Source organism: Procambarus clarkii, chromosome 40 (assembly GCF_040958095.1).
Source record: "Procambarus clarkii isolate CNS0578487 chromosome 40, FALCON_Pclarkii_2.0, whole genome shotgun sequence".
NCBI lineage: Eukaryota > Metazoa > Arthropoda > Malacostraca > Decapoda > Cambaridae > Procambarus > Procambarus clarkii.
The window spans coordinates 1,747,491-1,773,225 of NC_091189.1; the positions used below are offsets into that span (position 1 = coordinate 1,747,491).

Below are 25,735 nucleotides of genomic sequence, written 5' to 3' on the forward strand. Positions count from 1 at the left end.
TCCAACCGTTTACCACTCTGTTTGCAAAAGGAAACTTTCGAATATTTTTTCAGCCCCATTGTTTCCTTAGCTTGAATCTGTGTCCTCTTGTTCTTGAAGTTGCTGGTTTCAGGAATTCCTCTTTGTCAATTTGGTCGATTTCTGTTATTATTTTTTAAGTGGTGATTATATCACCCCTTTTCTTCTATTTTCTAACTGGCATATTTAATGCCTCTAGCCTTTCCATGTAACTCTTCTTTTTCAGTTCAGGAAGCCATTATGTAGCATACCTTTGCATCTTTTCCAGTTTGTTGATGTGCTTCTTGAGATATGGGCACTATTCAACTGCTGCATATTCCAGTTTTGGTCTCTCAAAATTCATGAACAGTTTCTTTAGTACACTGTATTTCATCACCATCCATGTAGTTAAAAGCAAGTCTGAAGTTGACCCATTTCAACTCTCCAACCACCAAAACCAAGTACTGCACAGTAATATCTCATGATCAATTGAAAATGCCAGTTTGCATGCCAAGCACACCATGCTATCTTGTATATAGGTTAATGAGGGGAAAGATTCCTAATATAAAAGGTATAACTGCAGATATGTTGAAGTATGATGGTGAGGTGGACTTAATGATAAATGTATATCAGATGACATGGCAAGACAGTAAGGTGTCTGACAATTGGACAGAGGCCATTGTGGTACAGTACCTATATATAAGGTAGCATGTAAGATCGCATAAATTGTATGGGGCATACTTAGCAGAAAAGTGCATGCAAAGGTGCAAATCAAGAGAGAGAGCTGAGAATAGAATAGGGGAGTAACAAGCTTGGGTTAAGAAAGGTAGTGGTTACACAGATAAAATCGTCATAATGAGAATTAGTAAAAAATTTATAGCAAACGGAAGAAAATTTTATGCTACCTCCACTGATTTTGGAAAAGCATATAACTGGATTGTTCACATATTATTGTGAGAGGCTATAAAGATCTAGAGAGTACAGTACATAGCAGGGGAACATATATGACAACCCATCCTCCTGTTTAGATAGTACTTTTTGTAACTATTAGGCCTGGGAAGGTTAGGTTGGGTAAGGTTATGTTTTCTTTGCAATATCAGTACAAAAGCTTTGCCGGTTTGTCCAAATTCAATAGTACCGATTTCTACTTTCTAATTGCATTTCATGTCAATATATGTACGATGGTCCTCATTGTTACTATAAGTATTACCTAATCTGGAGGATGGGCTGTATATGAAAGCAGGGAAAAATTGAGAGAGGTTTTTCATGTTGGGGTGTGTGCCCATAAATCTGGATACCACCATTTTGTGGTTAATATTTCTATGGTTATTACATGTTCACTATCCTTTATGGTATCATTTAGTTGAATATTTTTATGTGTATCATAATATTTATGATAAACTTAATATAAAATTTTAGTCCTCCATGATCATCAATAGCATCCAATAACTTCACCCTGCTGACTTGCACAGGACAGTATAAAGGATAAAATGTGAAGTTCTGTAGTTGACTGTACTGTATATTTTTTGCTGTACCATTACGTTATGTTAATTATTTCTTTATGTGTAGGACAAAAATTAAAAGATGTCAATGTCAAAAGAAAAATGTGTTAGCAACTGTGGACTAGAGAAGCAGAAGCCCTTTGGATGCTGTTCAGATATTCAAACACTTGATGTAACTTCTGGCACGGGACAAATTCCAGACAATTTTATTAGCAAAAAACATTCGTGGCCACAAACTCTCTCTAGGAAGAAAAAGGTTGTAAAATATAGTACCAGTTATAATCAGTCATGGGAAGAAATTTATAATTTTGTAACAAGATCTGCTACATCTAATAAACACATCTTCTGCACGGTTTGCCAAAAAGATGTTTCGATAGCACATCAAGGATCTTACGATATTGAGCGCCATGCAAGAGGACAGCGCCACAACAGAATAATGCTGGCTCTAGTGGCTCCAGCCACTGGTGGTTTAAATTTGGTTCATAATCAAACTGATGATAAGGTAGGTATGCAGATAGGATTTTAAATAAATATTCTCATTGTAAATGAAAGTCTTCAGTCTTCATTTGACACCTAAAATAATTTCTTGCTAATGTTGAACAATTTGGTAGTCCTTTGTAAATGTTTGTAGTTCAGATCTCTTCCAGATGCAGTATAACACTGTACTTTATTTCTGTTTACTTGTCTCTTATAAAATAAAGATACATATATAACATGGTAAGTATACATGTAACTCAATGCATGCTTTCTTAAAACAGTATTTATTTACTGTACAGTCATGTTGTTCCTACAATTAAAGTTGCACTTTTCTGGGAAAGTCATATTGTCTCTCAATGCTTTTTAAAGCTTAGACTGGCACAAATGTTGAACTCTATATCTCAATAACACCTCAACCATATCATTCTCGTTTTGGGGGGGAACAGGAAGCCTGTAGTGTATTCAGATTTACTGAGGTCCCTCTTGTCCAATTACTGACCTTCCCCAGGATGCAACCCCACAACAGTTGCCTAACTCCCAGGTACCTATTTACTGCTAGGTGAACACAAGCACCAAGGGAAAGGAAACCATTCCCAACCATTTTTATCTTTCCTGGGGCTCGAACCCAGGATCCTTAGTTAAGAGTCAAGAATGTAGACCACTGTTTTACAGGACATTAGCAACACTTAGTGCGATACTGTATAAAAGGCTACAGTACAGTACTGGATAGTACATTTTTCGGTAGTGATATTTTCTAGTGATAGTTTTGGAAATGTAAACTAGATGAATAATTAATGTGATTCAGGTTTGCAACACGTTTTAATTCATAAAATGTGGTGTGTAGCACTTTATTTGGTTGTAATAATTTTCTGAACTTGGTTGTCCCTGATTGCTCTCTGAGGCAGCGCCAGGGTCCACCCAGGACACTTCTCATGTGCCAGGCTTTCATTGACATCTGCTCCTCTATGACAAAGAACTTATCTAATGGTCTTATTACACGGCGATGGGAGAAATAACTTAATATACCACTAAAGCAATTACTCGTTTTAAGATGAGATATTATATAATTATATAACTTCAAGAGATAATTGGAATTAACAGGTAGCCAATTATCCATCTTTTTTTTTTTTTGAGATATATACAAGAGTTGTTACATTCTTGTACAGCCACTAGTACGCGTAGCGTTTCGGGCAGGTCCCTGGAATACGATCCCCGCCGCGAAGAATCGTTTTTTCATCCAAGTACACATTTTACTGTTGCGTTAAACAGAGGCTACAGTTAAGGAATTGCGCCCAGTAAATCCTCCCCGGCCAGGATACGAACCCATGACATAGCGCTCGCGGAACGCCAGGAGTGTGTCTTACCACTACACCACGGAGACTGTGAATCTGCTAATTAGTGATTACCCAATAAACTGACCACTAATAAGATGACAACACAGCAAAAGTAGTATGAAATAAAATCACTGCACAGACTGTGCAGCAGAGCAACACACAAGGAGGATGCAGGTGCACCAGGATGTGAACACCACTTGGAGCAAGCTAAAAGTCTTCCTTATCTACTGGAAAGGACCTCAACCACTTTCAAGCTGTCCCAGTCAGGTGCAAATAGAGAGAGAGGCCATCATCGAACACATCCGACACTCCATGAAGTGGAACACTTTGGAATGCAAGTATGAGGGCCCAAGCAGTGCCACGAGAGACTAGGATTTAGTCTTTAGTCACATAAGCCATCCCCCCCCCCAAAAAAATGCATCCTGATATCCTTGATGAGCTCTAACCAAACTAGACGCTGCACCAGTTTAAGCTGCTATGTTAACATACCTAGCAAACAAGGCTAATGCCTAGAGGTTGAGAGGCAGGACCAAACAGCAGAAGCCTAACTCCTGTAAGGTCAATTAGATGAGTACCTGCTGTCACACTTTCATTTGAAAGGAAGGCAGATACAAGAGAGGGAAGTATTAAGAGTTAAGAGAATCCAAACAAATTCCTGGAACTGACTCAATATATCATGTTGCAAGTGAGATTCACAGCAGAGGAGTTTACAACCGAATCACCAAGGATCTTCATGCATATCTTGGGCTGAGATGAAGCTGCCAAACAATTTTGATACAAAGACAGGCAATGTGCTCAATCCCATCAGCTGAGTACACACAGAAGGTAGGAAACTTATTACTGATTGATAAACTGTAACGACCATGTCTGCTAGATAGATGTTAGTCAGAAGTCAGTCGCAATGACCTACTACAGTGGTTCCCAAACTCTATACAGTCATTGCCTCTTTTTCATAGAACATCCCTATTTCATGAGGAAGAAATAGCCAGATACTGCAGCCAGGAAGCAGAAACAGAACCAAACCCAATGGGTCAGAGTCTAGTTCTGAGTCATGGTAACCAGTCCCTGGACAGGACTGCCACAAAGCCCAACTGTCCCTGAACAACCAAAGGACGTTATGGAAAGCCTCTGGCAAGAACTATTATTACTCCAGAAAAGATGATAGGCCTGCTGATTTCAGACGAAGGAGATGAAAATCCACCCAAGACCGCGACCAAAACAATTATGTAGACATATGACTCTGGTTAGAATTCAGCCCATTCCAGCAAAACCTGAGGTAAAGAAGCCTAAGACAACCACAAGGAATGATAGCCCTACTCATTACAACACTTTGTAATCATTGTACTCATTACATCCCCTTGTAATCATTGTACCTCCCTGTATTCATTGTAACTATACTCATTACACCACCTTGTTATGATTGTACCCCTGTACTCAATACACCTTGTAATAATTTTATCCCTGTATTCATGACATCACCTTGCAATCGACAAATGCAGGACCATGCATGTGGTGCATAACAACCCACGCCCCAACTACCAAATTAATACATTACAGCAGATTGATGAAGAAAAGGACATTGGAGTAAAAATCCACCACTCACTAAAACTTGCACAACAGGTAGGAGCAGTAGTCAGAAAAGCTAATCATCAAACCCTTGGAATAATCAAGAGTACCTTTTGATTTTAAGGAAAAGAAGGTAATGATTCAACTGTATAAATCTCTAGTGCACCTCTCTTTGGATTACAGTATTCAAGCATGGAGACTTCATTTTCAGAAGGACATACCCGCCCTGGAGTGCAACACAGGGCAATAAACGTCATTTCAGAGCAAAGTCATCGCTCGTAACAGGAACGGCTGAAGGCCACAGGGCTCACGAAACTGTAAACCAGGGCATGACAGCGCGGATCTCGTTGAAACTTGTAAAATACTGAACAAATTAGAGGATGTTGATCCAGACAATTTCTTCAAAAGATTAGATGTAACAAACAAGGAGCAACGGCTTCAAGCTCAAGTTTGGTTTTTGGCAACAAGCCAAATGCAGGACAGATAATAGGAGATACACCCACAGGGCTGTAATCCCATAGAACTGCCTACCCGCCGAAGCCGTAAATGTGTTAAATTTTAAAATCTACCTGGAAAAGATCATTAAGGCAAATTGGGGGTGGAGCCATCGACAAGCTGCCGGCTTCCTGCCCTCGTTGAGGCTACTAGGGTTAGTGGCCCTCGGGTAAATCAGGTAGGTAATCATTGCAGCATCCCTGTACTGTACTCATTACAACGCCTTGCAGACGATGAGTTACAATAACGTGGCTAAAGATTTGATGGCCAAACCACATATCAGAAAGTGAAGAAACAACGACGTTTCGGTCAGTCCTTGACCGACGATTTGATAATGGTCGGAAAACGACGGACCGAAACGTTGTCGTTTCTTCATTTACTAATGTGTGGTTTGGTCATCACACAGCACCTTGTAATCATTGTATCTCTGTACTTATTACATTTCCGATAATCATTGTAAGCCTATACTCTCTACACATTCCTATAATCATTGTACCTTTTTACCCGTTGCAACACCTTATAAGGAGTATTTCTGTACTCATAACAGCACATTGTCAACTTCCACATTGTTTTTCAACCTCTAACTTATTTGCCAACCCCAACATTGTCAACCTCTAACTTGTTTGCCACCACTTTGTTGCTGACCTTGTTTGTCAATCCCTACTCTGTTAATCCCCCACAGTGGTTGTCAACCTCCCCCTTGTTTGTCAATCCCCACCTTGTTTGTCAACCTCTACACTATTTGTCAACCTCTACATTGGTTGTCAACCTCCCCCTTGTTTGTCAATCCCCACCTTGTTTGTCAACCTCTACACTATTTGTCAACCTCTACATTGGTTGTCAACCCTCACATGTCAACCTCCATCTTGTTTGTCAACCCCAAATTGTTTGTCAAGTCACACCTCTTCTACACCCACATTCATCCTAATTCCCACCTCTTGTTTGTCAACCCCATCCAGTATGTAATCCCTTACAGTGGCAATCCTCAACTTGGTTTTCAAACCCTCATCTTGTTTGTCAACCTCCACCTTCTTTGTCAACCCCTACATTGTCAACCCACACCTTGTTTTACATCCCCCTCATCTTGTTTGTCAACATACACATATACAGTACACTCACACATATTTGTATACTTGGGCAGTAACAGTTCCTTTAAACATATTTGGTTAAATATGACCATGTCCTCATTGCTGGCGCTATTTATTCTATAGTGTAAGCTTTCTATGCTTCTATTTTCTTATTATCAGTATTAAGAATAGTCTAGTTAACAAATTTATGGTAAAGAAACACTAGTAATTTTTGAAGGCTTTATTTTTTACAATGCTTCGTTCCTCTGGGGCATCTTCAGGTAGAGAATGAACACATGAGGTACAATTTTTGGCTAAATACACATGTGAAAGAGTCAAAGAAGTATGGGGTGAAGTGATGAGGGCAAACATAGGGGTAAAGGGATAGGGTCAATTAAACATAGGGTAAGGGGGAAGAGCCAATCAGACAGGGTAATGGGGTAGGACTAATCAAACATTAGGTAAGGCATGAGGTAAAATGTCATTATCCGATGATATTTCGTGAGATCTGGGTCTTAAGTGTTGGCAAGGAAGTGAAGTCGTTATTGTGTATACTTAATATACAGAATAACACACATTGAACGTTTTCCTGTTTCAACACATTATCAAGGAAAACAGACAGAAAACATGGGTTTGGGATTATATACCCCACTACACCCGAGTGGTAAAGATCTATAAACAAAATATTGAATAATGTTAGAGACGTGACTGACCCAGTGATCAACAGAGAGAGCCTTTTTATATATATATATATTGTACCATAATTCATCTGCCTTTGTGGTCAACTAGATGGAATAGCACTACGCCCATGGAGATATGTATGACAATTGGCGTGGGACTAAACTTGTGTATCCACCTTGCCACCCACATATATTACCCTCTCAGTTGGTCAGGCAGGAGCCACTGCAACACAGAGAGAGAGAGAGAGAGAGCGCAAACAAGTATAGGGAAATAGATCACCGGTTCAACTTTGTTCCCATAGGATCCGAGACCCCTTGGTCCACGGGGAAGATAGTGGAAGGTGGTTTCTCAAGGATCTGGGTTCCAAGCTCATCAAAACAATAAGATACCCTAGAGTGGCGACCTTTCGTTTACAGAACCTCCGTATTGCAATCCAGAGGGAAAATGCCCACTGCATCCTCGGTTCCTGCCCAGTGTCTTGAGTTCAAAGAAATCTACAGCCTTTTTAGTGAACAAACTCCCTTTGTTTTCCTCTTAATATTTATATTTTGTAACCATTTAGTTGTGTAGTCTTGCACAATTAAGTATATAAAAAAGAAACGTCGGTAAAAGAAACAAATACCTATGTTATTAGAGTCAAACGACAAGTTTTTCTCTGCTCTTTATTCCCTTCGCCGAGGCTAAAGGTTCCCACTATTGCACCAATGGTGGTACCCCTCTAGTGCAATTGTGGGATGGATATATATATATATATTCATATATATTCGTCAAGCATATGAGATACCTCATCCTCACCAACTTTTGTCCAGACCCTCGTCCTCACCATCTCCACCCTAGTACTATCTAAACTAGACTATGGATACCCCGCATCTTCGCTGGCTGCGCCCGCAACCCTTCGTAGTCTTGACACTTTACATTATACCCCTACTTGCATCAGAGGCCCGAGACTTCAACACGCTTCCACTACACATAAGGGGCATAACTGGCCGACCCCTCACTGTGTTCAAGAGAGAATTTGATAACACCTCCATATGATACCTGATCAACCAGGCTGTGATATGTACGTAAGGCTCGCGGCCGCGTCCAATAGCCCGGTTGAACAATCCAGCAACCAGGATGTCTTGTCAGAGACCGGGCCGCGGGGACGTTGATCTCCAAAGGCAACGCAAGGTAACCTTACCCTCTAGAGAGTTCCCATTTGGTCATGTTATAACACCCAAACCTGCACTGTAATGACATTCTCTTTCCTCACTGTCCTGAAATACCTCTTCCTTGAACATTTCCCCAACCAATGATGCGCAACTGCTCAATATATAAACGGTCCGAAATCTGTTGATGTTTCAGACTTCTTCGCTATTAATTTGATAAAACCATTGTCTCCTATCTTTCAGATACAATTATTTTTTTTTAATCTGGATCTCTTTGTGATTATATATATTCTGAAATAGTTACTTTCATGTGCCAATGATTGTTTTCGCAGCTGACTCTAGCAGCACTTTCACTGGCGTCTTCTAATTCTTATCATGCCATTGGGGATCGAACTTCCAACATTGACTGCATTTTTAGTAGATATTGGAGAATTATGTTTTTCTGGCCATACTGGTGCTGCCTCAGATAGGCTGTATGTACTTGTTTAAGTCAACCAAATTACCACAATATAAGACATAATACAGTAACTACAATATACTGTAAATCATAAAACAATAACCACAGCATAAATCATAATACAATAACCACAGCATAAATCATTATACAATAACAACAGTTTAGTTCATAATACAATAAACATTTCAGTTATAATTAATTATTCCAAATAATTACTTGATAAATTATGTAATTATTAAGGTAATATCAGCAATTCGTCAGATATTAAGTGAACAGCATTTTGATATTAAATGGACTGCATTTTGTACCGGTTATTAGTCTATAATCTTTGATTGTTTTTATTACACTGACTCGTCCGTCAGTGGATAATTTATATCAAGTTTAGCTTGAATTTAGCGGACAACTGTTTATTGTCATTGTTGTAATCAGGTTTTGCCTCAAACTCAATAAAATTCTGTATGAAATCCACGGAAAGTATTCCTTCATAATGTTAAGCGACAGTTTTTGTCCGGTTGGTAACCCAGATGTTAAGGCTCATGTGGTTGACATTAGTTACGGAGTCTAGTGGTCACTAGGTTAGCTAAGCTAAACTTAGAGCTATAGCGTAGCGATCACTAACCAACTTTAAGTTTTATTTAGCTCCAAAGTTATGCAGCCACCGGTTTAGTCAAGTTCTGTTCAGCTCCAAGGCGGCATCTGCATGATAAGACGCGCCATTGTTAATTATTTCACTAAATAGGTTTTGTAGTTGATGCGATTTTTGGAGTGGGTCAGTTTTTGCAGAGTTTAGGACGAGTAACAAACAGGTTTGTGTAAAATGTAACCAGGGAGCCTGTTTTTGTGTGTATTATACACAGTGTGTGTGTGTGTGTGATGCTAGTAAGATTGTTCAGTTATTCGACTCACAGCTGGTTGAATAGACAATCACCTTATGTTACAGCCAGCAGGTGTTTTTAGTGGAATTGTGCCATCATTGAGAGAGTCGTATAACTTTTTATATTCAACTTGTCTAACAGAGGAGTGAGAACCATTTATGGATTTCTGCGATGAGAAACTTCAAATTTCTAGGTAAACATTCAAAAGATGTGTGAGAATCTACCAATTGTATGAAGTGGCAGACACATCTTAATAAAGTGAGTGATGGGACTTCCTCTTTTTAATCTCGCGCAAACTACATTATTAATTCCAATCATAACCCCCGCATTATCTGCTCCTATTCCTACAAGGTTCTTCAACGCTAACTTTCTATTCGATAATATTAATTCCCTCTATAATACTTTCAGCATCACATTTTTCAAGCAGAACCAATCCAAGATATGTTGACAACTTTATAATGATTTTTACTGTAGTAAATAATGGACACTCCTAATAACTCTGAACCGAGATGTCATTAGACTCATTTAACAACAAACTGTACTATTACTTATATCATAAATTACCTCCTGCTCAAAATGGCTGCACAAAACATTCCTTATGACATTACTGGACTTTGTGCGATGCATCTTCAAATCCGACACAATTTTACCGTGATCAATATTGCTCTTGCACAGATCAACTAGATGGTCGCAGTTCCTCAGAGCAGAGTACCAACACAATACATCATCAAAGCTCCTTCCAGCTTTGTTGATTTAAGTTTAGCAGGTGTAAACATTGAAGTAAGAGCTTTATAGTTCTTGAAAGGACTTGCATGATGTGTTTCTTGCACTGAGCGTGATTTTTCAAGTCTTGATAATTTTCCTTTTCAACTCCGTTTTACAATACAGTGTACTCTTGTATCATCGCCGGGAACAACCATTATCAAATCCTTGAGAAGTTGGTCTAGCACCACTCCTTTCTGAATTTTCAATCGTACTGCTTTTTGCATTTTTGTAAAGGGTCATAAACTTTAAATATGTTAATAACATCCAATACTAACTATGACAACAAAGCACTATTACCAATTTATGTAAAAACACACATGTTATGCCGTTACTCAGAAACACACTATGTTGCACAGCTGCAGACGCTCCTGAGTCACAGATTCTGCTGACTAGTCCTGTACAAATCCTGTGTACGCAGAGATGCCATTTGCTTTTGTACAGAAACAAATAAAGCGACCAGTAAAATAAAAGATGAATGTACGATAGCACACTCGGAGACTTGCAAATATCTGGAACAAATTTGGTAAAATCTAAAAGCATTCATGATTCTATTAAAACCATCTAAATGTACATCTGATATCGGAATAGCATGTTCTCTGACATCCTGATATAATTAAAATCATCAATATCTAGATGTAAAACATCCAAATTGACAACACTGCTGTAATGATGAAAATAGTCAGCATGTATATGGATGGTGCAAGCTGCCGGCCGGCGTGCCATAGCTCCCAGCAGATAAACAAAATCAGAGTTAATTACTGGCACATTGAGAGCCAAGCAGCCCCCGTCGCTGACCCGAGGAAACTATACATTTGATCACAATTTACATGTATGAATAGTCGAAGGGAAGTCGGCGCGCGTTATTTCTGCAGCCGGATTATCAACGCAAGTCCACATTAACAAATCTGATCGGATAATAATGCTAGTTAACTATAATATACGATTAAATACTGTCCAGCTCACAATTGATATTATACCCGCTTTTGTTTGGCATATAATTAATATTGGACTGGCTCTCAGTAGCCTTATCTGCAACACTATTAAGCCACTGAATTTGCACTTAATGCTATACTCTAAATGAGTATTTTTCTAATGTATCTCTCAAGAGAATAAAGTGGTACCAGAGTCAAAAAGTGCACACTTTGATTACCACCGCTAATCGAAGCATTCCAAAATATTTTATTCATCCTGACCGGGGAGCCGTTCGGCCGAGCGGACAGCACGCTGGACTTGTGATCCTGTGGTCCGGGGTTTGATCCCTGGCGCCGGCGAGAAACAATGGGCAGAGTTTCTTTCACCCTATGCCCCTGTTAATTAGCAGTAAAATAGGTACCTGAGTGTTAGTCAGCTGTCACGGGCTGCTTCCTGGGGGTGGAGGCCTGATCGAGGACCGGGCCGCGGGGACACTAAAGCCCCGAAATCATCTCAAGATAACCTCAAGAATCACCATCATTCATTCATCGTAAATCTGACTTCACTCACAAAGCCCCTCACCCTACTGTAATCTCACTTCTTCCTCAAGGTGTATCTTGGTCTTTCTAACTCCTTTATCTCCATTATGTACTCAAGCATGATAGTGCAGTGGTCGCTAGCTTCTAAGGGCATCTCATACTCTATCTTCTCAACATCTGCTTCATTGTAGGTAAACCCCCAAGTCTCCTGTTGCTGGTGGGGCCTGTCCCCATACACTTGTTGTTCTACGGGCTCACCATAGCCCGTGTTACTAGGAACTTTTTGTTCCAGGTAGCGAATCTTTAACAACAACAACAACAACTTGTTGTGTCTGTAATGTGCTCTTTCAAGAAATACTTATCCGTTGTTTCTACCAGTTTTGCCATCCATATCACATCACCCGCCCATCTTCACGGGAATCCTTATTTAACCAACCACTTCTCCGTGATTAAAATCCACGTCTCCACATCACTGCCTAATGCATCTCATCTGTTAACTACTCTGCCACTGAAAAAGTTCATTCTAGCGTCCCTGTGCTCATTTAGGTACTCAGTTTCCACCTGTGTCCCCTTGATGGGCGTACCGTGTTAAACAGTTAATCTTTATCTACCCCTGGCTATTCCTGAGAATTTTGTAGGTAGTGATCATGTCTCCCCTAATTCTTCTGTCTTCCAGTGTTGGAAGGTTCAGTTCCAGTAATCTTTTCTCATAGCTCATTCCTATGTCGAGAATCGAACTCTTAGAATACGACTCCCGAGTGCTGTCCACTCAGCCGCGAGGGCCCCCGTGTACTCACCTAGTTGTGCGTCCGGGGATTGAGCTCTGGCTCTTCAAGCCCGCCTTTCAACTGTAAATCAACTGATTTTTTTTCAAACACACACACACACACGCAGGAAGCAGCCCGTAACAACTGTCTAACTACGTAGGTAACAGGGGCATCAGAGTGAAAGAAACTCTGCCCATTTATTTCCGCCTCCACCAGGGATCAACTGATTTACACTGATCAACCCGGAACCTCAGAACTACGAATCTGAAGCGCTGTCCAATCAGCTGTCAGTCCCCTTGTGGATTCTCATAGAACATTTTAGTATACCTGATGATGGGGTTCTGGGAGTTCTACTCCCCAAACCCGGTCCGAGGCCAGGCTTGACTTGTGAGAGCTTGGTCCACCAGGCTGTTGCTTGGAGTGGCCTGTAGGCCCACTATTCACCAGTGAATAGCAGGGAAAGCAGGGAGTCCGGTACTCCCTGGAGAAAATTATCTAGTTCTCTCTTAAAGATGTCCACGGTTGTTCCGGCAATATTTCTTATACTCGCTGGGAGGATGTTGAACAACCATGAACCTCTGATGTTTATACAGTGTTCTCTGATTGTATCTATATTGTATATATGCTTCTACCTCCCCAATTCATATATATATATATATATATATATATATATATATATATATATATATATATATATATGTGTGTGTGTGTGTGTGTGTGTGTGTGTGTGTGTGTGTGTGTGTGTGTGTGTGTGTGTGTGTGTGTGTGTGTGTGTGTGTGTATGTGTGTGTGTGGATGTATATGTGTGTGTGGATGTGTGTGTGGTGGATGGAGCGCGCGCGCACACTCGCCGCCCCAGCCAAGCCTCAATATTCGAGCGAGCGGTTCAGTCAGCCGTTATTATTATTATTATTATTGTTATTGTTATTATTATTGTTACTGTTATTATTATTACTATTATTATTACAGGTATTCCATTTTATTTTCCAGCGATATTTTGCATGTTATCGTAAATATTTCTGATGAGTTTCCGTATTCATAATCATTTGGCAGACGCGCACTTATATATATGTATTGGTAAGGGAAGTTGTCGGGGTGGCGGGTGTTAGTGGTGGGCTGGTATACACTCACTCCTCCTTGCCAGCACGGCCACCACTCCCTCTACGTAATAACGAAGGGGAGGGTGGTTGAGTCCCCGGTGGAGGCCACCTTCGCTATCATCATCTTGATATCTCATCAAGTTTCGTGTTTTTTGTTTTTTTGGTAGGGGGGAAGGGGATTTTGGTTGGAGCGGAATGGACTTGTTTGGCGTGTGGGGCTTAGAGCCTACTTGCCGGGAGAATTGTGGTGCAAAATTCATTTATAAGTGTGTGTAATTGTGTGTAATTTCAGAAATGTAGTTACAGGACGAGGGGGGGGGGGGTAGAAATAGCCTAAGCTACTCTATCCCTTTGAGATGTATTTCTTTCTTATCTCAATAAACATACTTGAACTTGAACTTGTTACAGGATGAGAGCTACGCTCGTGGTGTCCCGTCTTCCCAGTACTCTTTGTTGTATAGCGCTTTGAAACTACTGCCGGTTTTGGCCTCCACCACCACCTCACTTACTTTGTTCCAACTGCCTACCACGCTGTTTTCAATAGAAAAATTTCTAATATATTTTTCGGCACCTTTGTTTCCTTAGCTTGAATCTGTGTCCTCTTCTTGTTCGTGATGTTGCTTGTTTTAGGAATTCCTCTTTGTCAATTTGGTCGATTTCTGTTAGTATTTTGTAAGTAGTGATCTTACAAAATCACTTCTTTTTTTCCTCTATCTTTTGTGTGTGTGTGTGTGTGTGTGTATTTACTATTTATTCCTGCAAGATCTAGCAGTTAGCTCTTGGAGCCCGCCTTTCTTAACCTCAGGTTTCTAAGGTACTGACTCCCGGCCTAATTTGTTCTATTATATCTGCGATATATATTTCACAAAACACACACAAACTCCTGGGGGCCTTGTGGCTATGTGGATAGCAAGCTGGACACGTAATCCTGTGACCCGGGTTCGATTCCTGGCGCCGGCGAGAAACAATGGGCAGAATTTCTTTCACCCTGATGCCCCTGTTACCTAGCAGTAAATAGGTACCTGGGAGTTAGACAGCTATTACGGGCTGCTTCCTCGGGATGTGCGTGTGGGAGAAAAATATATGTAGTAGATATGATACAGGAAAATAGATAGGGTGTCAGTATATAACACACAATAGCTTCAACTGTCTAACTCCAAGGTACCTATTTACTGCTAGGTGAACAGGTGCATCATGTGAAAGAAAGTGTGTATTTCTTTCCGCCTTGCCTGGGAATTGAACCCGCGGCCTTTGGACTATGACTTGCGAGCGCTGTCCGTTCGGCCGCTAGGACCTGTGTGTGTGTGTGTGTGTGTGTGTGTGTGTGTGTGTGTGTGTGTGTGTATTCCCATAGTTGAATTCACCTAGTTGTGCTTGCGGGGGGTTGAGCTCTGCTCTTTCGGCTCGCCTCTCAACTGTCAATCGCTTTTCTTTTTTTTCCACACACACACACACACACACACACACACACACACACACACACAGACGAAATGTTCACATGGAATAGTAACAGAACGAGGGGTCATGGGTGGAAGCTGGAAACTCAGATGAGTCACAGAAATGTTAGGAAGTTTTCTTTTAGCATGAGAGTAGTGGAAAAATGGAATGTACTTGAGGAAGCAAAGTAAAACAAAGAAGCAAAGTAAATAGTATTTGCTTCCACAGGTTGTGGAAGCAAATACTATTCATAATTTTAAAACTAAGTATGTTTGGGAAATAGGACCATAGTTATTGCTGTAAGCTACCGATCCTCGAAAGGCGGGATCCAAGAGTCAATGCTCGAACCTGCAGACACAAATAGGTGAGTACAAATAGGTAAGTACACATACGTCGCTGGAAGACAGAAGAGCCCGGGGAGACATGATCACCACAAACAAAATTCTCAGGGGGAATTGACAGGATAGATTAGGATGGATTATTTAACACGGGTGGCACACGCACAAGGGGACACTTGGTGGAAGCTGAGTACTCAAATGAGCCAGAGAGACATCAGAATGAACGTTTTCGGTGTTATCTTGAGTTGATTTCGGGACTTTTAGTGTCCCCGCGGCCCGGTCCTCGACCAGGCCTCCACCCCCGGGAAGCAGCCCGTGTCAGCTGACTAACTCCCGGGGTACCTATTTACTGCTAGGTAACAGGGGCATCAGGGTGAAAGAAATTCCGCCCATTTGTTTTCCGCCATTACCGAGGATCGAACCCGGACCCTAGGACCACGAGGCCCAAGCGCTGTCCACTCAGCCACAGGCCCCCTTAGTGTGTGTGCGCGTACGCTCACCTATTTCCGCCTGCAGGATGGAGCTCTAGCTCTTGGACCATATACTTGAACCTCATGTGTGTGTGTGTGTGTGTGTGTGTGTGTGTGTGTGTGTGTGTGTGTGTGTGTGTGTGTGTGTGTACACGTTCGTATAATAAAAGTTTCGGCAAGGTGAGTAGCGGACTGTCATTATCCTGATGATAATAATGTGGCGGAGAATGATTGATGTGACATTTTCTTTTCAGTGCGTTGTGGGGCCCCTAGTAACGATTATTGTTATTATCATTGTTATTGTTATTATTATAGTTATTGTCGTGACCCCGATACAACCACCGTCGGCAGAGGGAGGGTTGCCAACTCGCGCGCCGGCCGGGGTTTTTGCCTTTGTTTAGCTCTCCCTCTTTCAGTCAGACCTGGAGGATCTTCAGTGATCAGATATGTGAAGGCTTTCTTGAGTGTTGAGTCAGGTGTGTGTGGCAGTTGACCGAGGACTGGTGTCAATGGTGACGTCAGCGAGAGGAACATCGAGTCTTGAGTGTGTGTGTGTCGGTGGCAACTCATGTCGGCTAATGCCATTCTGGCGAACACATTTCTTTTATGGTCGCAGTCACTATTTTCACCAAGGCAGATGCTGGTTCTGTTTCATTTGGATTTTATTGTTTATATATATATATATATATATATATATATATATATATATATATATATATATATATATATATATATATATATATATATATATATATATTATTGCCAGATCGACGAGTGATTCAAAATGTGTATTTGTGTATTTCATTACACTGTGTGTGGCATGGTAGGGGGGGGGAGGGTGTGTGACAGGTGGTATGGAAGGGTGTGGGGGGGTGGACGGCAGGTGAAGATGATGGTGTGTTACAAAGAAAGGTGAAGACTGTGTTAGGGGGCAGCGAAGGGAGGAGATGTGTGGCAGGGGTGAAAATGTGTACTCACTTAGTTGTGCTTGCGGGGGTTGAGCTCCGGTTCATTGGTCCTGGTGGCAGAGGTGAAGATGTGTGTGGCAGGAGGAAGATAACGATGTGTCTCGCAGAATGGTGGTGATGTAAGTCAGGTGGGACCAGAGGATGAGGGTGTGTGACGGGGAGAGTGTGAGGGTGTGTGACGGGGGAGAGTGTTAGGGTGTGTAACGGGAGTGTTTGTGTGACAGGGGGAGTGTTAGAGTGTGTGACAGGGGGAGTGTTAGAGTGTGTGACGGGGGGAGTGTTAGAGTGTGTGACAGGGGAAGTGTTAGAGTGTGTGACAGGGGGAGTGTTAGAGAGTGTGACGGGGGAAGTGTTAGGGTGTGTGACGGAAGTGGTTGTGTGACAGGGGGAGTGTTAGGGTGTGTGACAGGTAAAGGCTCCAGGTGCATATGTTGTTTGCATTTCTTTACTCAACAAAGAATATATTTTGATGACTTCCGTATGTTGATGTATATGGTGGGGGTTGTATTGGTAATTCTTAGCGTCACACTGGTTCAAAATAAATCGGTGTGTGTGTGTATTAGAAATAGATACATCTAGTAGACATAATATAGGAAAATAGATTGGTTACAAAGGCGGGGCCTAAGAGCTAATAACTCGATTCTGCACTCACAAATAGTAAAATAAACACTCGGGACCAAAGAGCCGAAGTTCAACCCCCGCAGCACAACTAGGTGAGTACACACCAGGAAGCAGCCCGTTGCCGCTAACACCCAGGTACCTATTTTCTGCTAGGTAAACAGAGGCATCAGGATGAAAGAAACGTTCCCTTTTCTGTATTTCTCATGAAAGTGGCTATGAATACAAGAGTGTAAGTATAGTACTGACAGTAAGGGTGGTATCACACAAATATTGATGTGGTTTCAAGACTAAACATCTGATTAGGATTATCTTTAAACGGAAAACAAGTTAATCTAAACTGATTATCTCCTGTAGCATATATACTCAGAGTTGAACATGAGCTTTACTGACGAATCTAAACCTGCTTTGTAGTCCATCTACATAGTCAGACTAAGTCTCGGAAAACTCGTTAGAGTACCGTAGTTTGCAACGTGAAGTTGCGATGACGGAAAGCCTTTCTCGCTTTTGGCTTCATGATATAAGTGAAGCTGCGAACGTTTGCTCAGCGAAACGTGAGCTCTTCTCAGCTCATTGAAATCATTCATCCGAGGTATTGACTCTGGATGTGATAACCGTGTGAGCAAGGTGACGTATGAATTAACACTTTCCCGAACACGAACTCTAGGTAACGGTAACGGCTAGAAAAGAAAATGGACAGCGAAGGGGAACTTACGTAATGGTAGAGGGACGCGGATGTGAGGTACGGTTGGAGGTGTGAGTACCGGGTCGAAGAGGTGGTTCCTCCTCCTCCTCCTTCAAGTAGGGCGAGGTGTTAGTGTGTGTGTGTGGTGGCATCGCCTGTGCACCCACCAGCCAGCCCTCCGGGAAACTCTTGGGAACTTTAATTGACTTTGAGGAACTTTCTGTAACTGATGGAAAAGAAAATGAGATATGGCTGAACTTTATTTTGTGGTTATTGTGTAGATTAGTTAAGAGTGAACGCGGAGAGTAGGAGTTGGAAGGACTAGGCGTGTGTGTGTGTGAGAGAGAGAGAGACAGACAGACAGACAGACAGACAGACAGACAGACAGACAAACGGTGAGGGGGAAATGAAGTTGAGGATAAGGGTGTGCAAGAGGGCGTGATGTGAGGCTGACGCCAGGAGTGGTGAAGAATAATCAACTAGGAAGAGCAGTGCTGGTGAAGAACATCAACACGGAACATTACACACTGCCTCTCAAGTGAGAGTACAAACATCGCGCAGGAAGCGACCAAAGATATCGAATTGGCTTAAACATAAAAGGAAAATATATGGCATGAGTGCATATTAAGACAAGACATGTTAGTATGATTTATGCTGGCAAATAAGTGTATATGTGTGTACATATACGGTGTAGGAAGAGGTGTAGATAGTGAGGGAAGACGTGTTCAGTAAGGAGGTCCGAACTGGTGATGGAGTAGTCGGGTTGGTTATCACAATCCGTATATTTTATATTCCCTGATATTACCTCCCCACACAAACTATCATTAGGCCCTGCCATTACCATCGTCATTTCCTGGTGCGTCATCAACGTAATGATGATGATCATCATTACCGGCGGTCGTTTGGGTCCGACGCGGCCCGCGTAATGATGATGATAATGGTGATGATGATGATCAGGCGCCTGATGGCGGGGTGCGGGGGGCTTATATCGGGGTCGCGCTGACTTGACGATCATCAAATGATAATGGCTTCCATAGGGGCGGATGTTGTGAGTTTTATCTGTGGGATACGACCCTCGTGGCGCACTGAAGGTTGAGGAGCGCATGCGCACAGCAGTTAACGCAAATGTTTTGAAGCTGCGCCCGCGTTCCCGCCAGTGTAGAGCGGCGGCCGCGTCCAAGAGTTGTAGTGTAAGCCGTGTGTGCGGAGCGGCGTGTGCTGTGGTCTTACTTCTGCCCTCCTACTGCCTTACACTTCCACCCAGTGACAACATGAATAGCGAGCGTGCGGGTGTGGGCAGCGAGCCGCCCCAGCTCCCGGGCCCCCACCAACTGCCCCCCCATCAGCTGTTAGGCCTTGCTGGTCTGGTGGCGGGGGCGGGCATGGGTTCTAACGTTGCTAGCAACATGAATATGAACATGCACAACCCCATGACAAGTGACAGCAACACTTCACCTTCACCGTCGGTCGCGTCGCGTAGTCTCCCTGGCACCCCGACTTCGAGTGTCAGCGGGCTGATGTCTGGCGTGGGCGGGCCCTCAAGGCCGCCCACGCTGCCCCAGGCGCTCCTCAACATGGATGGGGGCACGGGCATGCCCTGGGGAGGTTGGGCCGATCTGCAGGACAGTATGGGCATGGAGCGAGGCAGGTCTCGCAACTGGACATACGAGGAGACCGTTGAGTTGATATCGATGTACACGAGCGACGAGTGGCAGTCCAAGTTCAGCAGCGAGAAGAAGAACCACCGAGCCATCTGGGCGTCGTTAGCAGCCGCCCTTACACGTCGCAAAGACGTGTCTGGCGACGAGGCCCGGCAGCGACTGAACAACCTAAAGGCTCTCTACAACCGCACTCGCAGGCAGCTCCTGGCGGGTGAGATCTCCAGCCCGCAGTGGGAGTATTGGGAACCACTCCACGCCTTTCTTGGTCGCCCGCAGCCCTACATTCCCATTACTAGTGCGCCCACGCAGCCCAGACCCCCGCCTCTACATGGCTTCTCTCAGCACCAGTACCAGCCCCACGCCCCTCACCCCCACCATCAGGGCCTTCTCGGAGCTCTTGGTTTCCCGCAGCACATGGCACAACAACCCACCGACAACCCACCCAGACCCTTCATGAAGGTGTGTGTGTGTGTGTGTGTGAGTGTGTGTGTGTGTGTGAGTGTGTGTGTGTGTGTGTGTGTGTGTGTGTGTGTGTGTGTGTGTGTGTGTGAGTGTGTGTGTGTGTGTGTGTGTGTGTGTGTGTGTGTGTGTGTGTGTGAGAGAGAGAGAGAGAGAGAGAGAGAGAGAGAGAGAGAGAGAGAGAGAGAGAGAGAGAGAGAGAGAGAGAGAGAGAGAGAGAGAGAGAGAGAGAGAGAGATCAGAGGTCAGACATGTCCGCGTGCTTCAGCTCCTGATCCTCGCTCATTCAGTTGTCAGTTGTGGGAGAGCCTGACCCTGTGGCACAGTGGTAGGCACAGTCAGGTCACAGCCGATTTGTCTAGAGGTTTCATTCCCGTTGGAGGACAGAAGCGTTTGTACAACGTTCCATTTTACCTGGTGTCTCTATTCACCTCCCAGTAAATAGGCAACCGAGGTGGGTTGCAACCTGGAGAAGGTCAGTAGTTGGCCAAGGGGGAAGGGGTTAACTAAATGTAGGTACAGGCTTCCTGTCCCCGACTGTGGGGAACCATTCATAATCGTGAAACCATTTCATCTAATCGTGAAACTGTGCATTGGAATTCACCGTAGCTGTTTCGCTGTTCATACCGTCCTGACTGATGAACTGTTTCTCTCTACTCTAATGACTCAACAGTCGCCAGTTTCCAAAAATGTCGACTCTATCGCTAAACCTTAACATCTCTGCCCTATCTACTTCGTCAGTCCTTCGCTGAGAATATTATAAATCTGGCCATCGAATCCATCTCTCTCTTATCCAACGTTGTGAGGCCAAGTACCCCCAAACGTTCCTCATAGTGCGCATGCGCGTGTGAGTGTGTGTGTATTCCTGTGCCTATGTCGTTGTGGCCTGACGTTAACGGGCAGTGTAGTGTGTGTCATGACACAGCGAACACGAGCCCCGCGTGGCGCGCCTCTCCATAATCAAGACCGAGGTTGTCTTCATCGTTGTCTTTGCGGTCAATGCTGCCCGCACCAACCTCCGGAGTATACCGTTTTCTGTTTTGTTTTTATTCCTCTTCGGATTCTATATACAACTTTCACCGTGTTATTGCATAGTAGTGTTGCCTATTTTATATTTTATTTTTTGCAGGGAAATTCCTGCGGGGGCCCTAAGCCTTTGGCTGACCCACTAAGTGTTGCTTGTTTCTGTTTTACTTAGGAGGAGTATGAATATTTATGACTCGTATGGTCGCTTTAGTAAGATTTTGTCCCATGTGTTTAACAACTTCTGTTCTATTGAATCTAAGTTGAAATCTTAATGGGTTTGTAACTGTGCACTGTGTTAGATAATGTTCCAGTGGTCTGTCGGGCATTTCTCCACAGTGCTGACATTTCCTCTCATCTTCTGGAACCTGTAAGCCTATTTCCCATGCACATGGGTATCCAAGCCTGATGCGATGTAAGTGTATTGCTCACCATGTACACACACACACACACACACACACACACACACACACACACAGTTTCAGAGCGTTATATGACAAAGAGTGCTGGGAAGACGGGACACCACGAGCGTAGCTCTTATCCTGTAACTACACTTTGGTAATTACACACATACACACACACACACACACACACACACACACACACACACACACACACACACACACACACACACACACAAAAGGGGCCTGGTAGCCTGGTGGATAGCGCGCAGTACTCGTAATTCTGTGGCGCGGGTTCGATTCCCGCGCCAGGCAGAAACAAATGGGCAAAATTTCTTTCACTCTGAATGCCCCTGTTACCTAGCAGTAAATAGGTACCTTGGGTTAGTCAGCTGTCACGGGCTGCTTCCTGGTGTGTGTGTGTGTGTGGTGTGGAGAGAGAAAAAAAATAGTAAACAGTTGATTGACAGTTGAGAGGCGGGCCGAAAGAGCAAAGCTTAACCCCCGCAAGCACAACTAGGTGAGTGCACACACACACACACACACACACACACACACACACACACACACACACACACACACACACACACACACACACACATACATCATCTAGGAGTTGATATCACGCCAAACCTGTCTCCTGAAGCCCACACAAAAATAATTACATCTGCGGTATACGCGAGGCTGACTAGCATCAGAACAGCCTTCAGGAACCTGTGTAAGGAATCATTCAGAATCTTGTATTCCACATATGTAAGACCAATCCTAGAGTATGCGGCCCCAGCATGGAGCCTGTACCATTTCAAGCACAAGACGAAACTGGAAAAAGTTAAGAGGTATGCCACTAGGCTAGTCCCAGAACTAAGAGGCATGAGCTACAGAAAAAGCTGCGTGAAATGCACCTCACGTCGCTGGAAGACAGAAGAGCTCGGGGAGACATGATCACCACATACAAAATTCTCAGGGGAATTGACAGGGTAGACAAGGATAGATTATTTAAGACGGATAGTACACGCACAAGGGGACACAGGTGGAAGCTGAGTACCCAAATGAGTCAGAGACATTAGAAAGAAATTTTTCAGTGTCAGAGTAGTTAGTAAATGGAATGCACTTAGGCAGTGACGTGGTGGAGGCTGACTCCATACACAGTTTCAAATGTAGATATGATAGAGCCCAATAGGCTCAGGAATCTGTATACCAGTAGATTGACGGTTGAGAGGCGGGACCAAAGAGCTAAATCTCAACCCCCGCAAACACAACTAGGCGAGAACACACACATTCTACACCATAAGTAAAGGCAGCTTCAGAAATCGGAGATAAAAATATTTGGGAGTGGATATAACTCCAACAATAACACCAGTCACCTATAGGCAGGATGACACCCGCGCCATATGGGACGCTGGCAAACATTAAAACTTTGTTTTGAAACGTAAATCATAATTCTTTCATGGCATGTACGCAGCCTTTGTTAGACCAACGTTGCAATATTGGAAACATCGTATTACAGAACCAACAAGTGCAAGAGAAAAGACTCAACCATCAACGCTCAGATTGCGGCAGATGTTGAGAAGATAGAATATGAGATGCCCTCTAGGAGCTACCCACCACTACCCTACCCACCATTACCGTGCTTGAGTGCATAACGGAGCTAAAGGTTAGATCAAGAAACAAGTTGGCGAAGATGAGAGATTACAGACTCGAGGACTATATTAAGGTGAGGAATAATGTTCCAGTTGTTGATAATGTTCTGCACTTCCTGAGTGAAGTGCAGTGGGGAAGAGCACTGACGGAAAGATACATGAGTTGATGGAGGTTGTTGGCCAGAAGTGTGCAGACACACTGGACCTGTACATCACACACAAGAAAAAACGTGTTGAGAAAAGCAAAGAAATTCCCTGGTTAAAGAGGCAGTGCAGATAAGTAGAGGAGAAGGACCAAGAAGCATGGAAAATGTACAGAGAGTTAAGAACAGAGGACAATAGAGATGCACTAGATGAATGCACTCGAATCAGGAGGGAAGCTGAGAGGTAATTTGAAAATAACATTACAATGAAAGCTAAGGTCCAACCAAACCACATCTATAACCATATAAGAATAAAAAAAAGTAAGAGACCATAGGATCAGGTTGAAGAGAAGAAAAAAGATTTAGTGAGGTCTTAGCAAAAGAACCAACGTGGAGACCAGAGTTGCAAGATGAAAGGCCAGCAAGTGCCATGAAAGCCATTCATGGCACTCCTATGGGAAGTCCTGCAGTATGTCACCCCAGCAGAGAACCCCAATCTAAAAAAAAAAGAGAGAACAAAACGATACTCGAGAGCGTTCAGATATATGCTACTAGAGGAAAGGCTGGTTCTAGAGTGCAGGGAAACACTGAGGGAACTGAATCGTATAAGAAGAGAGACTTATTTAATGTTATTTAACAATGAAAATTAAGGTCCAGGCCAAAGCTCATCTACAACCATACAAGGATAAAAATAACAGTAATTAATAACAATAAAGTAATTAATATTAATAAAATAAAGTAATAATATGGCAGTCTTACCCAAGTAAGAGACCATGGGTTCAGGTTGAAGCCCTGCACGCACTGCGAGTGCACTCACCAACCCAGCAACCCCAGCATCAAGTCCTCATCTCACGAACACAGCGAGGAGACGAAAAGGACCATAGGAGACATGATCACTGCATGCAGAATACTGAGCGGAGTAAACGAAGGAGGGCATGAACTGACTTCTATCGGACGCACATAGCACTACTGACCATCATCATCAGGAACATTTGCAAAGCTAGCGGATATAAGAACACCCTTGAGGAAACATTCAGAGAATTGTACATCATCTACATAAGACCAGACCTAGAGGATGCAGCGCCGTCACGGAACCCCCTCTCAATAAAACAACAAAAATAAATTTAGGGAGTGCCGCGAGTGCCAGCCCCACACCCGCGAGTGCCAGCCCCACACCTGTGAGTGGCAGTACTGCGCTGTATCGCACAATATAGATTAGCAACCACTCTCACGCTCGTGTCGTTTTCTACCAATCGGGAAGAGATTCGTCACGAGGACGAAGGCGTCATTAGCGCTGGCGCCCTGACAACGTGAGCGTCGCCGTGTGGCGGTAATATTCAGTGCCGGGCCATCAATCACCCTCCCTCGGGGCTGCCACACTCGGCCTCTCCTCACTTCCCCTTCCGCTACACTTACACCTGCCGCTACACTCCTGCCGCTACACTTACACCTGCCACTACACTTACACCTGCCGCTACACTCCTGCCGCTACACTTACACCTGCCACTACACGCCTGCCGCTACACTTACACCTGCCACTACACTCCTGCCGCTACACTTACACCTGCCACTACACTCCTGCCGCTACACTTACACCTGCCACTACACTCCTGCCGCTACACTTACACCTGCCACTACACTCCTGCCGCTACACTTACACCTGCCACTACACTCCTGCCGCTACACTCACGCCTGCCGCCACACTCACTCCCCCTTGACCAACTGGGTAGTGATGCCTGGAGCATACCTGGAGAGGGTTTCGGGAGATCTTCTACACCCTGAGCCCGGCCTGAGGCCAAGCTCGACTTGTGATAACTTGGTCCAACAGGCTGTTGCTTGGAGCGGCCGGCAGGCTCTCATATCCACTACAGCCTGGTTGGTCGGGCACTTCTAACAAGAACTTGTCTAAATACATCTTGAAGACATCCACCTTTGTTCCGGTAATATGTCTAATGCTTCCTGGGAGGGAGTTGAACAGCCGTGGACGCCATGATGTTCAGTGTTCTCTGATGGCACCTGTACAGGTGTACAGGTGTACAGGTGTCTATGGCACCTGTACTCCTCATTGGTTCTATTCTGTATTTCCTTCATTATCTTTCGCTCCAGTATGTTGTTATTCTACTGTGTAGATTTGGAACTTGGCCTTCATGTTTCGTCCATGTGTTTTATCGTGTCTATGTGTGCCGTATATGTTCTCTGTATTCCCTCTA

The 25,735-nt window shown here is 43.6% G+C and overlaps 1 protein-coding gene across 6 annotated transcripts in view; it reads left to right on the forward strand.

Moving 5' to 3' along the window:
- Positions 1 to 25,735, forward strand: part of LOC123757808 (protein bric-a-brac 2) — a 135,749-nt gene that overhangs the window by 13,144 nt on the left and 96,870 nt on the right. The window contains exon 2 of one of the 6 annotated variants that reach the window (XM_045741650.2): positions 1,567 to 2,001. The exons of 4 other annotated variants lie outside the window; for them this stretch is intronic. In XM_045741650.2, coding sequence (XP_045597606.2) covers positions 1,582 to 2,001 — 420 coding nt within the window. In that variant the 5' untranslated portion in view covers positions 1,567 to 1,581. Of the gene's footprint in view, positions 1 to 1,566; positions 2,002 to 19,286; positions 20,319 to 25,735 lie in introns of those variants that run through there. One more of the 6 variants, XM_045741645.2, reaches the window with a different exon arrangement.